Raw genomic sequence first — 19,353 nt, 5'->3', positions numbered from 1 at the left:
GGGTCCCAGCTTCCTCCGTGGGAAGATGCAGGGGACAGCAGTGCCCCTCTCACAGGTGGCTGCAAGGGGAGCGGTCACAGCGAGGCCCAAGCCAGTGCCTGCCCGAGCGGGTCTGCCCAGGTTCAAGTTTCAGCTCTACCATTCACAGGCTGCAAGACCTGGCGCGTGTTACTTCAGCAAAATTCAATATGATGCTGAAGCAGCAGCTGCAGGAGAAAAAAAATGAGCCACTCCAGTCACCCCAGGTTCAGAGAGTTCCCCTCCTAAACCCCAGCATGAGCTGCAAGGCAGGCCTCCCCACCGCCGTTCATACCGTGCCCTCTGCAGGCTGCCGCTGCTGCACACCCACTCCCTGAGCGCTCACAGCATGTTTCCCAAGCAGGGCCAGGGACCTCGCACCCTGAAGCCCATTTCATGGTCCCAGATCCCACTTGGGACCTCCCTGTTGAGCTGCCCCGGCTTCCTGCCACTGCCTAGCGCCTCACCTGACCTCGGGGGTGCAGTGCAGAGACAGTGGGGCAGCAGGGCCATGTGACTCCCTGGGCAGACACCGGAGGGAATTCCAGGCCAGACCCTCCCCCACACACAAGCCCTGCAGTCAAGCCCCACCAGGACGCAGGGACAGTGGGGGCTTCACCTGGATACATCCCCTCCACCCACCCCCCATGCAGACCCTCCTGTGGCTGACAGTGTCGGTCAGGAGACCTGCTCTGGTTTCATGTCATGTGACCTAGGATCCCGCTGGCTGTATAACGTTCTGTCCAAAAGAGGTCAGGCCTTCAGAGACAGGGACACAAGCCCCTCATCCAGGTGGCCCCCGTCCAGCGTGGAGCGGTGGCCTGCATCACCGCTCCATGGTGGCTGTCCTGGGCTACCAGGCAGGGGCCTCGCCCTGCTGCGAGCCAGCTTTCCCATCTGGGAAAGGAGGGGCCGGCCTGAGGTCTGACGCCCGTGGAGCACCCTGGGCAGTCCCCCGGACCAAGGTGGGCAGAGTGACCTTGCTGAGTCCTGCCAGGTCCTGCTGTCCCCAGCTCTGTCCCCCACCTGCATACACAACACACAGCCCCCTCCCAGCCCATGGCGGCCCCAGGAGCCCGTCCATGGGACAACGAGGAAACCACTGAAGACAGACAGCCTCTGGGGCGGAGGGCACCTCGCTCGCCAGCAGTCGGACACTGGCAGGACCAGGACGCAGAACTGAGACACCAGCACCGACAAAGAGCCCGCGGAGGTGTTTGTCCTGGGCCAAGCTGGGGTTTGTGGGCATGAGCCGTGGCCAAAACTGGCCCTGCACAGCTTGGCTGTTCAGGTCACTGTCACCAGGTGGCCGAGGGGAAGGTGCAGGGAGGGGGAGGGGAATAAATGACTCAGCTGCCCACCACTTCCTTCAGCCAGGGCCCCGAGCTCTCCTGTGCACGGCACCCCTTGAAGGGGAAGGAGGACAGCGGTGAACTTGGCTGACCCTGCAGGCAGCAGAGCTGGGATGGGGTCGGGGTGCCTAGGGCGCCACAGGGAGGGGGCGCACTCGCTCCCCACTGCACTTGCAGGACCCGGAAGGCAAGCATCTCCTTCTGCATCATGCATTCAGCTTCTCGCCTGCCTCCCCTGAGTCCGGCCCTGCCAGACAGGGGCAGTCCAGGGCAGCCAGTCCAGGGCAGCTGTGCTTCTGGGGAAGTGCCGGGGCTGCGGGGGCCAGGGCACTGGTTCCTGTTCTACCATTGTGGTCTGAGGAGCCTAGAAGGTTTCTCTGAGGAAGTGAGGAGTTTGGACTCCTGGGAAAAGAAGCTGCCCTCCTTTCTTCCTCTCTCAGTCCTGCTAACTGTTCCCCTCTGTGCTGCCCCCCAAGCCTTTACCAGGGCGGCAGAGGCCGGTGGGGCACCGCCAGCCTCACTCCTCCGGCCCCTGCGCCAGGCCAGGGGGCTGAGTGAGTGGGCTCATGAGGGGGCAAGAGCACGTGTACACTCCAGCCACAGCTAGAGAGCTGCCAGAGCCCACTAAACAGTCGCAGCTTGCCCAGGGCTGCCCCCCGGGCTTCCCCTCCAGGCCACGCACCCGAGACCCAGCAGCCGGTGGGGCTCTGGGCCCACCGGGCTTGGTTGGGACGGAGAAGGTCGGGAGGAACGAAGGCAGGAGCCCATGCCTGGCTGAACCTTGTCTCCGAGTGGGTCGGCTGCCCACAACTGTCTGTTTGGCGTCTCTGCTGTCTGTCCACATTTCTTTGTCCGTCAGTCTGTGACCCTGCGTTTTCTCTTCCTCCTTCCCTCCGCGGGTCCCTCAGTCTGTGAGTGAGGTGAAGCTGGGCGGGCGGTCGCAGCCCTGTCCTCTCTCGTGCTCATTGGCTCCCAGCCGCTCCCGGGGGAACAGCCCCCGCCAGTCCCGCCCCCCGAACCTGCGCTCGCTCCGAGCCGCCTGGAGCTCAGTCACTGGCCCAAGACCGGAGCTCAGCGCCCGCGGCACCGGCACCAGGGCAGGCTCGCCGCACACTGAGCCGCACACTGAGCGTCTGGGCAGGGGCGCGAGGCTGCAGCGCCGCTCCGATACGCGGTGGCGCCGGAAGACGAGGACTGCTTGCCTTCACCTGGGTGCCCTGGACGTCCCGAGGGTGCGGAGCAGCGCCCCGAGCTGCGGTCCTGCTCACCAAGCACCTCTCGCCGCCGCTGCAGCCCACAGGCGCCGCGGAGCGTGGAGCTCGTTTGAGCTGGAGGTCTGAGGCGAGAGGGCGGCGGTAAACTTCGAGATAGGGGATTCGGTACCGCGGGTGGCGAGGCGAGTCCCTGGGAAAGCCCGAGGACGCGGGCTCGGAGCCGTCCAGCTGTGGCGAGCCGCAGCCCTTCGCCAGCCGGGAGGAGGGGTAAGCACACGCGAGGGAGCGCCGCGGCCCCTGCGGCTCCAACGGCCCGGAAGGCACTGACTGCCGGTCAGTAGTGCGCAGCAGGGCAGGAAGGCGCGCCATGGAGGCGCCCGGCAGCGCCGGTCCACGCGAGGCGCAGTAAGCGGGTCGTCTGGGGTCCCGCGAGCCATGTACGGCGACGTGTTCAACGCCACTGGTGGCCCCGAGGCGGCAGTAGGCGGCACGCTGGCCTTGGCAGCCACGGTCAAGGCGGAGGGCGCTCTGCCGCTGGAGCTGGCCACCGCGCACGGTGTGCGGGACGGAGCGGCCGCGAAGCCGGACCTGCCCACCTACCTGCTGCTCTTCTTCCTGCTGCTGCTCTCCGTGGCGCTCGTCGTCCTCTTCATCGGCTGCCAGCTGCGCCACTCGGCCTTCGCCGCGCCGCCCCACGACCGCTCGCTGCGCGACACCCGAGCGCCCTGGAAGACTCGGCCGGTGTAACCGCCCAGAGAGCCAGGGCGGGCAGGCGCCGGGTCTGGGTTTCGCCATGAGCAGTAGGTGTGAGCGGACAGGGAGGGCCTGACCTCAGAGGGTCGCCAGCCCTTGGGCGCCCTGCGCCCTGACCCAGAGACCCTCCCGGACTGCGAGTGGCACCTGGGCGCAAAGGGAGTCGGAAGCGTCAGGGCTGCCCAGGGCCCCACTCCTAGTAGCCTCGGGTACCAAGGTCCTGATCCCTCCTCCCGCCCTGCCAGAATCTTTCTTCCCCGGTGCAGCGGGTCCAGCTGGACCTTCCGAAAACCGAGCGCTGTGGGGACATAGGAGCCTTCCTCGCTGCCTGCTGATTTCCTCACTTTGCACACCGAGCCGGCCAGCACGGCGAGCACACAGCTAGCCGGGACCTGCCTGTCCTACGCGCTGGCCCTGTGGCTGTATTCCTGAAGCTACCCCACCTCCCCCACTCTTTGGCACCGAGAACCCCCTAGGACCCGAGCCTGAACTTAGCCACTCTTTGTTGAATGATAGTGATGGTGCTCCAGGACCGCATGCCCCAAGGGAAGTGAGGGGCTGTGGAGTTTCACTGGGCCTCCCTGGTCCCCCGCTTTCTCTGCAGACACAGGCAGAGGGGAAGCCGGTGTAGAGGCACAGGGGCCCACCAGCAGCACCCTGGGGTGGGGGTCCATGTCCCACATCTCCAGGGGATGCATTTCAGCAATAAAACCTCACCGAATTAGACCCAGTGCTGAGATCACTCTGCTCATTTGTTGCGCCACTTTGGAAAGGGGGATGAGGGCCAGCCCAGCCCTATTCCCCGTGGGCTGGGCCAGTCTTCATGATACTCCCTCTTCTCCAGCTCTTCCCGACGGTCAGCCAGGTACTTGCTCTGGAAAGTGTTTTTAGAGTTGGTCTCAAGGAGGAATCACTGCCTCCTCTGCTGAAAAAAATTCCCCGAAACAGGGCTCCATGGAGACCTTTCCTTCTCTTCCCTGCCCTCTTCTTTGCTCTCAGAGCCCTGCTGGGCCTGGACCTTCCAAAAGCCATTTCTGGGCCAGAACCGGCTGGTGGAGGAAGGAGATGAGGACGGGGGCAGCCCCTCAAGCACTCCTCCCACACTAGGCAGGGGGTCAGCTCCAGAGAACACAGCCTGAAGCAATGGAGGAGTAAACCCCACCAGGAGACTACCTTAAAGAACCAGAGAGGGGAAAGAAATACTTGCAACAACCCTGACCACTTTCAAAATGAAACTAATTCTAGGGATGCTTCTTTATAGACGATTCAAATAGTTTCAGGAGTTGCCCGGCTCAGTGGGGCACTAGAGCTAAAAGAATGTTGGGCTCCAAAAATGATTTGTAGATTATTGACTCCAGTGTTCTGAACCAGTTGGGGGTCACTCGGGTGCTGAGAATCTGAAGGATGCTGGGACCTGCCTCTGGAAGAATGCACACGGGCATAGGAGTCTGCAGACCTTTGGAGAGGGCTGTCAGGCAGGGAACCCAGCCTAGGGACCCAGGCCGAGGCTGGGGAAATGTGTGCGAGGTCTGGAGTCTCAGCCAGGGCTCCTCACCACCACTTCCCAGCCGGTGCCCAAGACCCTCCCAGCTCCTGTCCCAAGAAACCACAGAGGGGGCAGAGGCATTTGCCCCCTGGGCTTAATTACCATGTATTGGAGAGCTGGCACCAGCCGAGCCCTAATGGTGCTCATTCTATGATGACCTCACAGAACAGTTTAGCTTTGTCTTTGGAAACGTAGCCAGACCTCTCCAGCCTATAGTAAGGATAACCCAGCTAATCCATGAGACCCATTGCAGAGGCACTGAATGGATAAGTGTAAGGAGACAGGAGGACCCAGGCTGGCAGAGTGAAGTCGCACAGTGCTGATGTGGGGGACTATGAGGGGTAGGGGCGGTACTCCTCCTCCGCGTCTCCCCGTGGCCAGACCCGCGGGCAGTGTGCAGAGTGCTGGGACGCGCACCCTCTGGAGTCTCTCTGTCCAACTTCAAACCCCAGCTTCGCTGCTCACAGGCAGAGTGACCCTGCCCGAATTACTTAATCTGCCTTAGCCTGTCTCCTCATCTGTGGGAGGAGTCTTGTATCATCTAGCTCTACGCCACAGTAGTCAACAACACAGCCAATGTAATGTGCTAGCACCCCACACGCTAAAGAGAGAAGCTGGCCCACAACCAGGATGTGGCCTCCCTGTCTACTGTGCCCACAAATGCAAGGGGAAAAATATGAGTGGATGACAGGCCTGGAGGCCCCCTGGCATTCCTGGGCAGGAGCCGCTTAGTCAGAGTGACCCAGCAGGCTACCGGGGCCCCTTAATGCTGTACTGGCCCAGAGCATGGAGGCCGCGGCTCTAATGTGCGAAGACAGAGGCAGCCTGGAGAGCATCCTTCTGATGTCTCTGCAGGGCTACGATGGCTTCGGCCACTGAAACCAAAGGCTTGACCACTTCAGACAAAGAGATGTTTCTGGAAGAAACTCCTAGGTAACTGGGCCTGCAGAACCAGAATCTAGAAACCAGTGGGGTCAGTGAGAGGAACTAGGTGTCTGAGGTTCTGCTTTTTGTCAGCACTGTGACCCTGAATAATTCCACCCCCTTTTCTAGGCTAGTCTTGGACTAGGGGGCGCTAAGGGGGCTCTCTCTCACGCTGGAGCGTGGCAAGCCGGGGTGTGGCTGCACTCATGCCTGCCCTCTCCTGCTAAGTGGACTGCAACACGGTCATCAGACACTAGGTGGACATCAGGGCGGTGGGTGTCTCCACACCTCCTCCTGCTCCCACACTGTCCCGAGATGCCTCGGAACCACCTCTGGAGAGCTGGGCATGGCAGGCTGAAAACAGGAGAGGGCCCGTGACATAGGGTCTGGGCTGCGACGCCCCTGGGAGCAGGCCAGAAGGGTGAGAGTGTATTTCTGATGGGCGGGGGGGGTCAGCGAAGAAAAGAGAGAAGGTGGCTGCAGACCAGGAAGCAGGGGAGGCAGAGTTTCATGGTGACCAAGAGCCTCAGTCCTGCAGCGAGGTAATCTGACCTTGACCATCGTTCTATGCCTCGATCATGTGGCTGCATGTGTGAGAGCCCGTCTCCTCCTCTGTAAAATGGAGACACCAGAATCCACTTCACGGGGTTTTCAGCATTGCATGAGGCATTGCAGGCAGTGTTCAGCTGACGTTCCACAGGTGGTTAGTGCTCTGAACGTGAGCTATCATTTGTACTGACAGGACGACCACTCCAGAAATGTCTGCCAGGACACACACAGCAACTGCTGTCCCTCAGCGACTTGCAGCCCTTTATGAAAGCCACGTGCTGTCCCAGAACAGCCGGGAGGGCTGCCGCTTCGTTAGCAAGTGCGCGGAGTAGGCGGCTGCCGTCCTGGGGCCTTCCTCCCTGCACTTTCCCTGGAACTAGTGCATCCACTCACATGGCTTCTGGAGCTTTTCGAAGGACTTTCTTCACACATTGTCTGAGCCCATCTGACACCTCCATTGGGCATCTCACAGGGAACCCCAAACTCAACACCTCTGAAACTCACCCTTCCACATAAATTAGGCCCCCCTCCCGTCTTCTCCATCTCAGCAAACTGCATCCAGGCGCCCAAATAAACAATCCATGGTGGTCGTCCTTCCCACAGGCGATCCACTGCCCCTGGATACCACTCTGCTCCACCCACGCCCCTCCACCTCTACCAGCACCACCGAATTCAAAGCCCAACATCTACTTCGCCTGTCCCGATACCTGCCTCCAGCCCGTTTCCACGGCATGGGCTCCTCCTCACTCTCAGAAATTAAAACCAAGCCCTAATCTGGGCCTACAAGCCCCAGCCCCCCCGTGGCCCCCAGCAACCTCTCCAGCTTCATGCTCCCCTCGTACTCGCAATGGCCTCCCCTCCCTCAGGTCCCTGTGCCTCAGCCGGTTCATCTTCCGCCCTCCATCTGGCTAATGCCTTCTTACCCTTCCCGTCTCGACTTGAGTATCTCTTCCTCAAAAAGGACTTGCCCGAGTTCTCAGATCAGTAGTCATTCAGAGCCCCGAACCAGCTCCATTATCCCGGCTATTAAATAACTCATAGCCTAATGTCCCCCCCTGCACCCTCACTCACATGTGAGCTGCACAAGGTCAGGGACAGCATCCATCCTGTTCACCACTGCCTTCCCAATGCCTAGCATCGCGTTAAACACAGAACAGGCAACACAGAAGCATGTGCTGAATGGACTCCAGTGAAAAGACAGAGCTAGAGGTCGAGGCGAATTTGACTGTGGGCTCTTCCTCAGAACACTGTGCCTGAAGCACAACTTGCACCAGATGGAACAGAGTGGAGCTCGGCTCCCTGCAGGTGGGAACCGCAGTTGTCAGCAACCGACATGCCTTGTCTGCATCTATGCCACACCTCGGTTCCTGTGGTATCTCCCACAGAGACTGGAAGCGCACACAATTTAAAAGTTTGTCCCTTCAGCTATTTCTGCTTGAATTACCTCTTTTCCTGCAGGAATGCTGAGATCTTTTTGTTTTTCTTCTGAGATCTTAATAGTGTCGTTCCCAGGCCTTCGGAACGGCCTTGGGCGAAGAATCGAAGAATCGGCCAAGTCACTGCTTCACACAGACTCCTCACCTCCTCCTGGCCCGACATCAAAGGCTCCCTCCTCAGCCAGCCCTCCCCTGGTTTTTGATCTAAAGCTTCAACTGCCTTCCTCTCCCCGACCCGCCCCCAAATTCAAATCTCCCTTTCCTGTTTGTTCTCCTTAGAACACACTGCTGCCCTCAACCATATTTCACTTGGTTTATGTCTCTATAACCAGAACAAAGCTCCTTGAGGGAAAGAATTTTTGTTTTTTTCAGTGTCTCCTCAGCCTGACACCTAACAGGCCTTCACAGGTTAACTGAATGAGCACACAAACCACCCACTCGGGACCAGAAAAATAGACATGCAGGGGAACGGCCTATTTCTAGTCTCCTTGACTCTCTGTCCCTGCTCCCCCTCCACACTCCAACACTGACTGGGTCCTCCTAACTGGATGGGACTGAACGGTGTCAGCGCCACTTTCCCCGAGGTTGGGAGGTGACTGACTCCTCGCTACGGCTCTGCTGCCCAGCAGAAAGCTTGACTTGTACAAACACCCAGTTAACGTTTGGTGAGACTATGAAGCAGTGAGTTAAGTATCAATTAGGTTACAGTTTGAACCGTGAAAACAAAGAACACTCCTCACCTTCAAGTTTCTTGTTCACACAACCTTCTAGGAGTAGCACAGCTATCATTCTCCCCACTGGCTTCCACATCTCCTTCAAGGTGGCTGCTCTAGTTCCTGCCATCACATCTGCATTCCAGCCATTAGAATGGGAAAAGGAGCAAGAACATCATTCTTCGGTGCACTAGGCCAAAACAGCATGTAGCACTCCCACTCACATTCTCCTGGTCAGAACTCAGTGACACGACCGTTCTAAGCTGAGAGAGAGGCTAGACATGTGGGAGGCAGTTGGACAGAGGGGTTCAGTAATCAAGACGGGGGGGACGGGTGTCAGTAAATTCGCAGCAGCACATTCAACAGAGGAGAAAGGGAAAGCACCGTTCTATCCAGATGGCCACCTTCGCAGTCTCACTAGGGAGAAGCACCCCGCGCCTGCAGTCAGTCACCTTCATCTCCAGGGCCGTCATGACCAAGTCCACACAAATCCAGTTCGCAGAACTTTATGTAAAGATGGGCAACCAAGATGGTTGGGCAACCATTATCTTTATGTAAAGATAATAACCAAGATGCTTATTATTTTTAACAGCTCTTTATATTTTTAGATAATGGGCAACCATTATCTTTATGTAAAGATAATAACCAAGATGCTTATTATTTTTAACAGCTTTTTATATTTTTAAAGTGTTTTACTGATTATGCTATTACAGTTGTCCCATTTTTTTTCTTTCCTTTATTCCCTTCCAGCCTTCACCCCCCTCTCCCACCAGCATCCACGCTCCTTAGTTCACGTCCATGGGTCGTACATATAAGTTCTTTGGCTTCTCCATTTCCTATATTATTCATAACCTCCCTATTTTATACCTACCATTTATGCGTAATCCCCATAGCTCCCCTCCCCACATTCCCCCTCCCCCTCTGCTAATAACCCTCCATGTGATCTCCATTTCTGTGATTCTGTTCCTGTTCTAGTTGTTTGCTTAGTTTTGTTTTTAGGTCCAGTTGTTGATAGTTGTGTTTGTTGTCATTTTACTGTTCAGTTTTCTTCTCTTATTTTCCTTAGATAAGTCCTTTTAACATTTCATATGATAAGGGCTTGGTAATGATGAACTCCTTCAATGTGACCTTGTCTGGGAAGCACTTTATCTGCCCTTCCATTCTAAATAAATTTTCAGTTCCTTGCTCTTCCTCTTCTCCCTCTGGCACCCCTATGATTTGGATGTTGGAATGTTTAAAAATTGTCCCAGAGGTTCCTCAGCCTCTCCTAATTTTTTTGAATTCTTGTTTCTTCATTCTGTTCTGGTTGAATGTTTATTTGTTCCTTTTGTTCCAAATCGTTGATCTGAGTACCACTTTCCTTCCCTTCACTGTTGGTTCCGTTTATTTTCCTTCATTTTGCTTTGTATAGCCTTCATTTTTTCCTTCATTTTGTGACCATACTCAACCATTTTTGAACTCTGCATCTGATAGGTTGGGTATCTCATCACTTAGCTCTTTTTCTGGAGCTTTGATCTGTTCTTTCACTTGGGCTATATTTCTTTGTTTTGGCACACCTATTACGTAGTGAGAGGCAGAGCCTTAGGTATTCGCCAGGGTAGAGCAGCCCACTTCACTGCTTCTGATGCTATATGTGGGGGAGGGGTCCGAGAGGGAACAATGCCACTCAGTCAACTCTTGCCCCACTTCCCATCACTTCCCTCACTTCCCACAAGCAGACTGTGCCCTTTCAGGTGCTTGTTTCCCAGGTGGGTGGGCTTGCGTATGTTCTAGGAACCCATGGGTCTCCCCAATGGACTCTGCTGTGAGGCTGGAAGTTTCTCCTGCCGCAACCCCCACAGGTTTTTACAGTCAGAGGTTTTGAGGCTTCAGTTTCCTGAGCTGGAACCCCGGGTTGCATGGTTTGTCCCACTCCCACGTTGTCCCTCCCCGCTTATCGAAATGTGAATGTGGGACCACCTGGCCGGCCAGCTGCTACCTCATTGCACATCCTCTCCACCCTGGCTGCCCATCTCAGCCGCTCCTACCAGGCTGAACGAATGTTTCTTCTTTAGCTCCTTGGTTGAAAGACCTCCATACAGGTCAATTTTCTGGCAATTCTGGTTGTGTTTCTTTTTAAGTTTGTTGTTATCCTTCTTTTTCCTTGTGGGAGGAAGCAAAGCACATCTAACCTATGCCTCCATCTTGGCCAGAAAGGAGATCTTTATTATTCATTAATCTTAACTAATGGTGGGACAGCCCAAACCCCTGTGCTTTTCAGCAAATTCATCTTCTAGGTTGAAGTACAAATACAGGTCACTCTGTTGCACCCCAAAGCCCCTATGTGCGGTGCCCCTGCCTGCCCCCGAATGCCTGCCCTTCACTCACAGCAGTCGGGGAGGGCAGTGTGGGGTCTAAACCAGAGCACTGAAGTCAACCGAACTCTTAACACTGCCGTCCCTGTGAACTAGATAATAAAAAGTACACTTTTTTGGTCATTTTCTTTTGTCAAATACATCAAAGAAACTGTGTCCTTTCTCTGGTAAAATACCAGTCACTTATTTTGTTAGGGTCTCTAAGCAATCATTCCAGGAACTGGATAACTTTGGGGCAAACGTCCAAAAGTTCCAAGAGTGTGATACGAATGTTCTAATTTCTTGAGTTTCCCGTCTTCTCTTCTGAGGAGTGAGCGTAACAGAGGTCTAATGGTTAAGGTGCTGAGCTCCAAGCCATTCAACAAGGATTCTCATTCCTCCAACAAGTACTGGAGCACTTACAAAACACCAAGAGCTGTTCCAGCAGCAGAACACATGCCTGGGCCCATAAAGCTCAAATTCCCCTGAGATAGGCCAGTCTATATATATAAACAGAGAAGAAACACAATACATACAAGATTAGATGGCAATAAAGGTTATAAAGAATGGAAAACTTTTTTCTTTCTCCTTAATGTCCAAGGTTTTTCCTCCTTTCTTTTTGAAAGCCTTCCTAGGCTGGTCCCAAATGCCTTTTGCTGGTCAATTCAGCAATCTCATTAAAAGATTTGGATAGACAGGCTTGATGCCATACATTTAAAATGGTCTGCCATTCAACCAGAGAGAGAGCAAGGAGAGAACGATACTTTGGGGGGTATCTATTGTAGAAAAAACACTTTAGAACCACACAAATTTCTCAGAGAACCCTTTCGAAAGAGGAGGTACATCTCTGCACATCATCAGCTACACCTTTCTTTGCCAAAGAAAGGGAAGGACCAGTGTAGAGTGGTTTCCAGAATAGACAAGAAAGACACACACACAAGTATGGTGGTGAGCTAGTTTGTAGTTGTCTGTACTGTTAAAGTGTCTGTGTGTATCTCAGGTGAAAGTATTTAAAATGAAATAACAGATGAGGTTTTTATTGGGTGGGGAAAGAGGTAGAGAGTAAGACGAAACATAAAGCTTTCAAAGCCGTCCCCAAACTTCAGAAAACTTGCCTGGGCAACACCTCTCAGGACTTACACATGCCCACCTGACAGAGCACAGACAATCGAAGAGTGCTGACCACCGGCTGAGTCCCTCTCCCACCCCAACACTTGAAGGTGGAGACAGTCAAGCAGGCTGCCACCAACTCTCCTTTGTAGATTCCCTAGAGCACAGGTGGCAAACACAAGGACCACCAGCTGAATCTGGCCCTCCATGTTTCTTAATCCGGCCCAGCACCTTGGTTCTACCCAGTGGCAGTGCCGAGCTCCTTGCCCCTAGTTAAGGAGTGGTTACATTTATACTGCCCTAAACATTACATTTGGCCTGTTGAAGGCAACTGCAAGGCTGATGTGGCCCCTGGTGAAAATGAGTTTGACGCCCCTGCCCTATAGCGTCATTCCCCTTTCACCTACAACCCCCCTTTAACTCACAACCATGAAAAGTGATTTAGATCAAAAGAACACCAGATTTCCCTCCCCCCCCAGTCAGCTTATTGAAGATAGGCTGACACACTCAGCAACAACCACAAAAACACAGCGCAATGTTAAATAGGGGAAGTTTGAAAAATTCTTCCTTCTTCGAACCATACGTACTCCGGAGCTCTGAAAAAGTACTTCTATAAGCTCGCCCCAGCCTGCTGACGTTTATACAGCCTGCGCTGCATGGAACCTGCTGTCGTGGAACAGCTTCGGCTTCGAGCCTCGTGTGTAAAACTGGAGCAGAGGTCACAATTGGTCCCCTCCTCGCCGAGTGATTTGGCTACAGCAACTTTGAAAATTATGTTAAGTCTGAGAAGAACCAAAACACCTCCCACTGTTCACTAAAATCTGTTGCCAGAAGAAATGTTTTTTAAAATATGCTTCTAAAACAGCAAGTGAAGTCGCTACTAATTACCTCAACAAATAAATGCCTTATTCTTAAAATAAAAGGGCACAGGAAGGAATGGACCTGAAGAAATGGATCCCTTTGACGAAGTTCTTCTCCAAGGAGAATAATAAGAGCTTTTGTATTTATTATTTTGGTTTAAAATATTTGGTTTGGGTTTTCCTACTTTTTTTCACCGTCCCTTCCTAAGTAGAATGAGTCTGTATCTCTAGTATATATAACACAGATGTGGTAAAAGTGCACTTGGGGGGCATGGTAAAACTAATCTTATTGTAAAATTTTAAAGGAAAAATAAAAACAAAGCTAATTCACAAAGTGAATAATCAAGGGTTGATCTACTCAAGTCAAGCAGCATCAGAAATAATTCCTCTGAATCAAGAAGTAAAATAATAATAAGAGTATGAGTTCTTACATGGCAGGCACTGGTCTTAATACTTTCTCTGGATTATTTGACTTAATCTTCCCCAAATCCTAAGAAGTAGTAAAGGTCTACCTTGCAGATCAGGAAACTGAGGCGCAGAGGGGCGAGGCACGAAGCTAAGGGCACAGAGCTCGGAAAGCTGCGAAGCCCAGGATTCAAATGCAGGCAGGCAGGCTGCCTCCAGGGCAGCTCTGCTAAGAGCTGTTCTGTCTCCCAATCACGGTCAAGGCCTCTCACTTACAGATGAATCTAGAGAAGGGAAATTAGTATTTAAACTAAAAAAAAAAACCAAAACACCCACACTCTAGATCCAAACCATTTTTCAAAACAAAACAAAACGAGCAATGAAAAGCACATCAACAGGTTCTCTGACAAACAGAAGAGAAAAATATTAATCATTCCCAACAAGCCTCATGCTGATCGGAAAGGCAGGCTGCTTCCATCTGCTGTTGCTAGTACACAAACACACAAACACACAAACACAGGCACCGCGGCTGGTCAGAGCGTCAATTGCTTCTCCTTTTTGTAACTCCACTCAGTGAGGCAAGTCGAGTCAAAACAAAGCAAAAAAGAGAAAAGAAACCCACACACACATTAAGCAGGTTTTGAGGTTTATTAAAATGAAGTATTAGCAAACAATATCCAAAAACGAAGTTCTTAAGAGTTATGGCTTTGAAAAGCACAATATAGTAAAACCTAATACATTTTTATAAGTATCAAAAAGATAACAGAATGCAAGCATGTTGCTAGAGTTTTACTTTCTACAACATAAACAGAAGCAGAACAAGTACAAATAAGAAGCAGGCCTACAGTGCAGCCACTGGTTTGGTATTTATCCTCTGCACATGAAATACCTCTCCAAGACAACATGGGTAGGTACACATAAACCAGTTTTCATCACAATCTCATCCAATTTTAAAGTATGTGGTTTTCAAAATGCAACGTAACAAGGTCAAGAAGAAAACCACTTGCCCAACTACTATCTCTGAGAGTCCCTGCAGTTTATGAATGAATCCAAGCCACATCACTTGTGATGGAAAATCTGACTCTAAAAGATTTCTTCTTTTATGAAAAACGTGAGCTTGTTGGGCCTCACTGGAGTTTGGTTATCACTAATACCAGCTAGTATTAAGAAGGTGCTACCTAATAATGGGGAAAAATCAACCTGTACACAAAATTCTGAACTTTAAAAAAATAGTATCTTCAAATAAAACCTTACAGGGCAATAATATGATTTTAAGAACTTAAAGAACAGAGTGATTTAGACAAGAGCCATGCACACCTTCTCCATTCTGCCATGAACGAAAGAAAAAAATCCTTCCCTGATGGGGTCTTCTCCACACAATGACCCATCGCTGGTGTTACAGTAATTGCAATCAGAAATGTTACAACGTAAGCTCTTACCTTTAAAAAATTTAGTATGTAAAATCCCTCTTGTGGGTTTTTATGAACCATCCAATTTTCAAGTGGCACTTTAATCCTAACACAGTTGTATGTTAGAAGGTAAGTTTCTATTGTGAATAATCCAACAGAACAAAAGCTTGATAAATCCTGTTACCTCCTGTCACCAGGACCTGCCAAATCTGAACTGCAACCCAGTGAATCCCACGGAACTCTCCACGTTTCTGTGCAGCAGGTAAGACTGTTCAGGCGGAGGTAATGCCTTGAACACTCACTTTCCAGGAAGCCTCCCCCAAATCCTACCTGTAACAAGGAGGAAAATGTTGCCGTTCTGGGGAAAAACAGGCATCAAACCTGAGATTACCTGCAAAAGGTACCCAAGTTCGTATCTGAGGAGACCACCCACAAACCAATGCTTAGGAAAAGTCGCTCCCATAAAAATCACTGAACACTCTATACCACGGGGCTATTGACCGGTTTAAAAGACCTGTGTTATGTAGCTGACGAGCTCACGGAGGAAACCCATTTCTGTTCGCACCCGGCAGGTGAATGAGGCTTTGACTAAAAAGACGAAGAAGGGCTCTGACTCTCTCAGGAGTTAACAGGTATAAACAGTGTCATTGGTAACTATTAAAAGATTCTTCCTTCTTCAGGGAGCGTAAAAGGTATTAATATATTTTAAGTGGGAGAGTGATAATAATCCAAAGTAACATTAAGTACAGGACTAGGAAAAGTATGAAGAAATGGACCTAAACTGGTGTATCGGATGCTCTGTAACGGAAGTACAGCACAGAAGCAGGTTCTCTCTCAAACTGTTCAGAATCTCTCTGCTGTTGTGAGGATCTGACTCCCTGTATAAACATTCTCCTTCAACAGAACAACAGTTCTCCTTCTGTTGAAGGAGAACGTTTCTCACAGGCACCCTCAGATCCAGAGGGCTTTATAATGTGAGCCCCAGTTCTTGTCTTGACAAAATGCATTTCGGACCTGAAGACCAATCATTTTACACCCTAAAAGAATGCCTTACATCAGATGTATAGAAAGTATGCGGCTAAGCCTTTCTACTTTGCTAGGTGTGCTGTGTTGAGCTGCCCAGTGATTGCACAGTGGATTTCACCTTGGAGACCAGCCAACTCTGTTATCACAGGCTTCTTACATAACAATTGTGAAATGGGAAAAATTATTCACATTCTGATCTGCATATTTGACATTTTCATTGATGTCTTCCTTAAACTTTCTCTAAAGAAGAAATGTTGGCCTCAACAGACCAGTAACATACCTACTAGTTTCCATTTCACAACCTAAGTCAGGCAATTCCACCCAGACCATAATACCTATTATGCAGCCATGCGAGTCAAAGGCACCTCTTACATCGTACCCCCCCCCACAGCTAACATCTTTTTGTTGTATTAATTCATTACTGAGATTAATTTTGATTCTATTCTCTTTGCATTTGCCAAACTGGTGGTAATTTTAGGATTCCCACACTGTCCATTCAGCAGGCGTGTTAATATGTCGTACATGCTGTAAAATGTGATCATTTTAATGGTGTTCATGTTTAATAAACATTCTAGAGATTAAATACAAACTTGAAACTGTAATTTTCTGAAGTGGTTTCTTTCAGAGGCATTTCCTTTTCATTGGTCAGAATTTTACTTAGTTCTTAAAAACCCTCCCAGCAATTTTTATGCCCTATCCATAGCCATTGGACATCCTCGGGAGTCAGAGAAGCAGCCGAGTAAGCTTCCATTTAAAACCCAGGGTGTGCAATTGAGAACTTCTGGCAACACAACAGGCTTACACTTCTCCACAAAACTCTGAACAGTGAGTGGCGGAAGTACTGCTGCTCACAAGACACAGCCCCCTAGGAAAAATGTAGAAAAGGCAGATCACATAAAAGCCTCTGAATTCCAAAAGCTATGAAATGAACAAAAACAATTTTTAATTAACTCAACTGACAGTGTCAATAAAACAAGTTTCCCTCACTTCAAGCCCACTGAAGTTGGTTACATGTATCTGTTATTCAGCCTGGGTGGTTTTGTGCTACAAATTGTTCCAAATTGTTACAAAAAGTAAATAGAAACTGTTCTATCACAGAGCAAACATACTTTTCCACGTGGCTGACACAGCTCTGGAAGACTGAGAATGTGTGTCGTGTGAAACTACGGCTAAGGCTCAGGTGACTCATAAAGTGCCCTGTCACCCGGCAAAGGCCAGTGAGCGGAGGCCCACATGGCAGGCACTTCATCTTAAAGAGTAAAACCATCCACTGGCTGCACTTTGTAAAAGCAGTAAGTGATGTCACAGAGAGAGGAAAAAAAGAACCACATTCTCCTTTCCTGAAAAAATGCACTTACTTCCTCATAAAAGCAGGAAGGGCAAGGCAGTCCAACCAAAGAACGTTTTAAACACAAGACTGACACGGCTCCAGACACTTACAAAAGGCACCGGAAAGTAAGCTGCTTCTGACAGCTAAGTTCGGTCGCTTTTCTCAACATAAGGCCTGTGTTCTCATGCCCTAACTGGGAGTTGAACTGACCGCTCCCTGGAAGAAGGGGCTAAGAGCCTCTCCCCAAAGCTTTGAAGCACGACCGATGAAAAGGGCATTTTAGAGTTCCCACGCCATTCCTCTCTGAGGGCAGTGCTCTGGGTGACTAGCACTCACACAGGAGCTTTAAAAGGAGGAAGGAAGAAAAGAAAAAAGAGCATGCAAGGTAACTGACAGAACCATCCGCAGTCTTTGACCCACGAGTGTTCTGAAACCACTGTCGGCGACCACTGCCAGTTCCTTCAGGTCTGAGACCAGGCGCCTCCTCCTTGGGGCCAGACAGGAAAGGCTCCTCCTAGGGCTCCAGTGCACAGGTCCCCGCGTGGGGAGACTGGTGCAGTAAGAGCAATGGATTCAGTACAGGATATTCCAACATTAATAATGTCCATAAAACTGGAATTAAAAAGGCACCTTAAGCTGGAGCTAAAGAGTAACAGTATTATAATCTAGGCTGAAAATACAACAAAGGCTAGAAAAAGCGTAACTTCTACAACTGTCATCTATAAACTGCAGTGTTTGTCCATACAAAAGGGGAACCAGGGAAGTAAGGATGAGCAACTAAAACACACTGAAGTCCAAATCACTTCAGTGTGTTTCGCAGAAGGTTACACTAAAGACTGTCGCCCATCAAAGTGCAAAGTAAAAGGCTAATGCATGTCAAAATTGGAGTTCTGGCAACGCGAGCCGAAAGCCGCAAATCCACCCAAGCAGGACCACGTGTCGCTGCCGCCGGCGGTAAAGCAGTACTTCGGCCGGGTTCTGAGTGAATGACACATACCAGAGAGCTGTGGTTGGCGGTGATCTTTTTTTTTAAAGGAGATGTTACACAAAAGATATACTGAGTGAAGTCACAACACACAGACGAACATTTAGCTGTATTAAATGGAAATTTTATGACATCATCTATACAACTATCCCTTTGCTTTTACTGAACACCACCTGTTAGAGCAGCGCACAGTGTTCCTCACACAGAAGGTTTTTTATAGTTTCTTTTAGGTCCCTACCATATGCTTCTATAGAACAATAAACTAGACTTTTTAAAAGTTGGTGGGACAAAGAAACTGGAAAATGTACAGCTTCTTGAGTATCAAGAGTCAAAGGGAAGACTTTTCACTGTGTACCCTCTCTTACACTATCATCATTTTTCATGTATTGTTCTACATTTTTTTAAAAAAATTGAACAAATTTAAAAAAACTGTTGGGACAATAAGGCAAATGTATGTTCCAGTTTAAGATTAATGCCAAACCTCAGAACTGGGGCACAAGATTTTCTCTGCATCTTTCACAACACTTTTTGAGAATTAATCACGTGAACACTAATACAAACAAATGTAGATTCATCACAAAATACAAATGTATTGGTCACAATTATGTAGAAAAAAATAAGATGTTTTCCATGTAAGCTCACAGTATCTGTATTGAAAGTTTCCCTAAAATTAAAACAAGTCCACTAATGATATCATTGAAAAGAACACTTCTGCACTATGAAACAGAAGAGATGGGGTTCAGAGGGGAGCCCATCTGAGTGAGGACTTTATCCAGCCACTGCAGAGGCCCGTGCAGGTGAATCTCAATCCAGCACGGGGTGCTGGTGACGTCCTGCCGGTGGTACTCCGCTCCCCAGCCCTGGGAAAATGAACAGACATCACAGTGAACACCTCCTTAAAAGTGTCAACCAGCCAAAACCGACTCTCACACACTGACACATAGATACATCACAGCAGACATATGCAGCATGTACTCAAACAAAGATCACAAAACCAACCTTAGCATTCGCCATGGAGTTAAAAGTAACACCACAGCTGCATCATTGAAAGACAGATGATTTTTTAATAACATAGAATTCCCTTAACAGAAACTGTTGGAGCAAGCTGCTTCAGATTTCTTTCTCAATTTCACACAAGTTAATACATTCTAAATCTCATAATTTAAAAATTAATATTTCTGCAGTGAGATACATTCTTAATTAGATAAATAAAACCTATAAATAGCCTCATGTAAGTTCATATCAGATTTTTTTGTACCAAATTCTTTTTGTTTCCAAGTTTTGGGTATTTTCTCTTTAAATAAAAGATCGGGCACTAGATTTGATCAGTGCATGCAAGTGCAATACATATCAATCATCCTTTAAAACAGGAAATTACAGGGATCAATTG

General features: G+C 50.0%; 2 protein-coding genes across 3 annotated transcripts in view; one reads left to right on the top strand and one right to left on the bottom strand.

Annotated features, from left to right (window-relative positions):
* The first annotated feature begins 3,008 nt into the window (after positions 1-3,008).
* On the top strand, positions 3,009-4,075 carry SMIM32 (small integral membrane protein 32). Its single transcript, XM_037138391.2, has one exon. The coding sequence runs from the start codon at positions 3,020-3,022 to the stop codon at positions 3,329-3,331; it is 312 nt and encodes a 103-aa protein (XP_036994286.1). The 5' UTR covers positions 3,009-3,019; the 3' UTR covers positions 3,332-4,075.
* Positions 4,076-13,846: 9,771 nt separating this feature from the next.
* Positions 13,847-19,353, bottom strand: part of SMAD5 (SMAD family member 5) — a 55,975-nt gene continuing 50,468 nt past the window's right edge. For both annotated transcript variants that reach the window (XM_037138392.2, XM_053672753.1), the window contains one exon: positions 13,847-18,823. In XM_037138392.2, coding sequence (XP_036994287.1) covers positions 18,680-18,823 — 144 coding nt within the window. In that variant the 3' untranslated portion in view covers positions 13,847-18,679. The remainder of the gene's footprint in view (positions 18,824-19,353) is intronic.

The sequence above is a fragment of the Artibeus jamaicensis genome, unplaced genomic scaffold, assembly GCF_021234435.1.
Source record: "Artibeus jamaicensis isolate MK-2021 breed Jamaican fruit bat unplaced genomic scaffold, CSHL_Jam_final contig_786, whole genome shotgun sequence".
Taxonomy (NCBI): domain Eukaryota; kingdom Metazoa; phylum Chordata; class Mammalia; order Chiroptera; family Phyllostomidae; genus Artibeus; species Artibeus jamaicensis.
The sequence above is the reverse complement of the archived record's forward strand: the minus strand, read 5'-3'. Positions and strand labels throughout refer to the sequence as shown.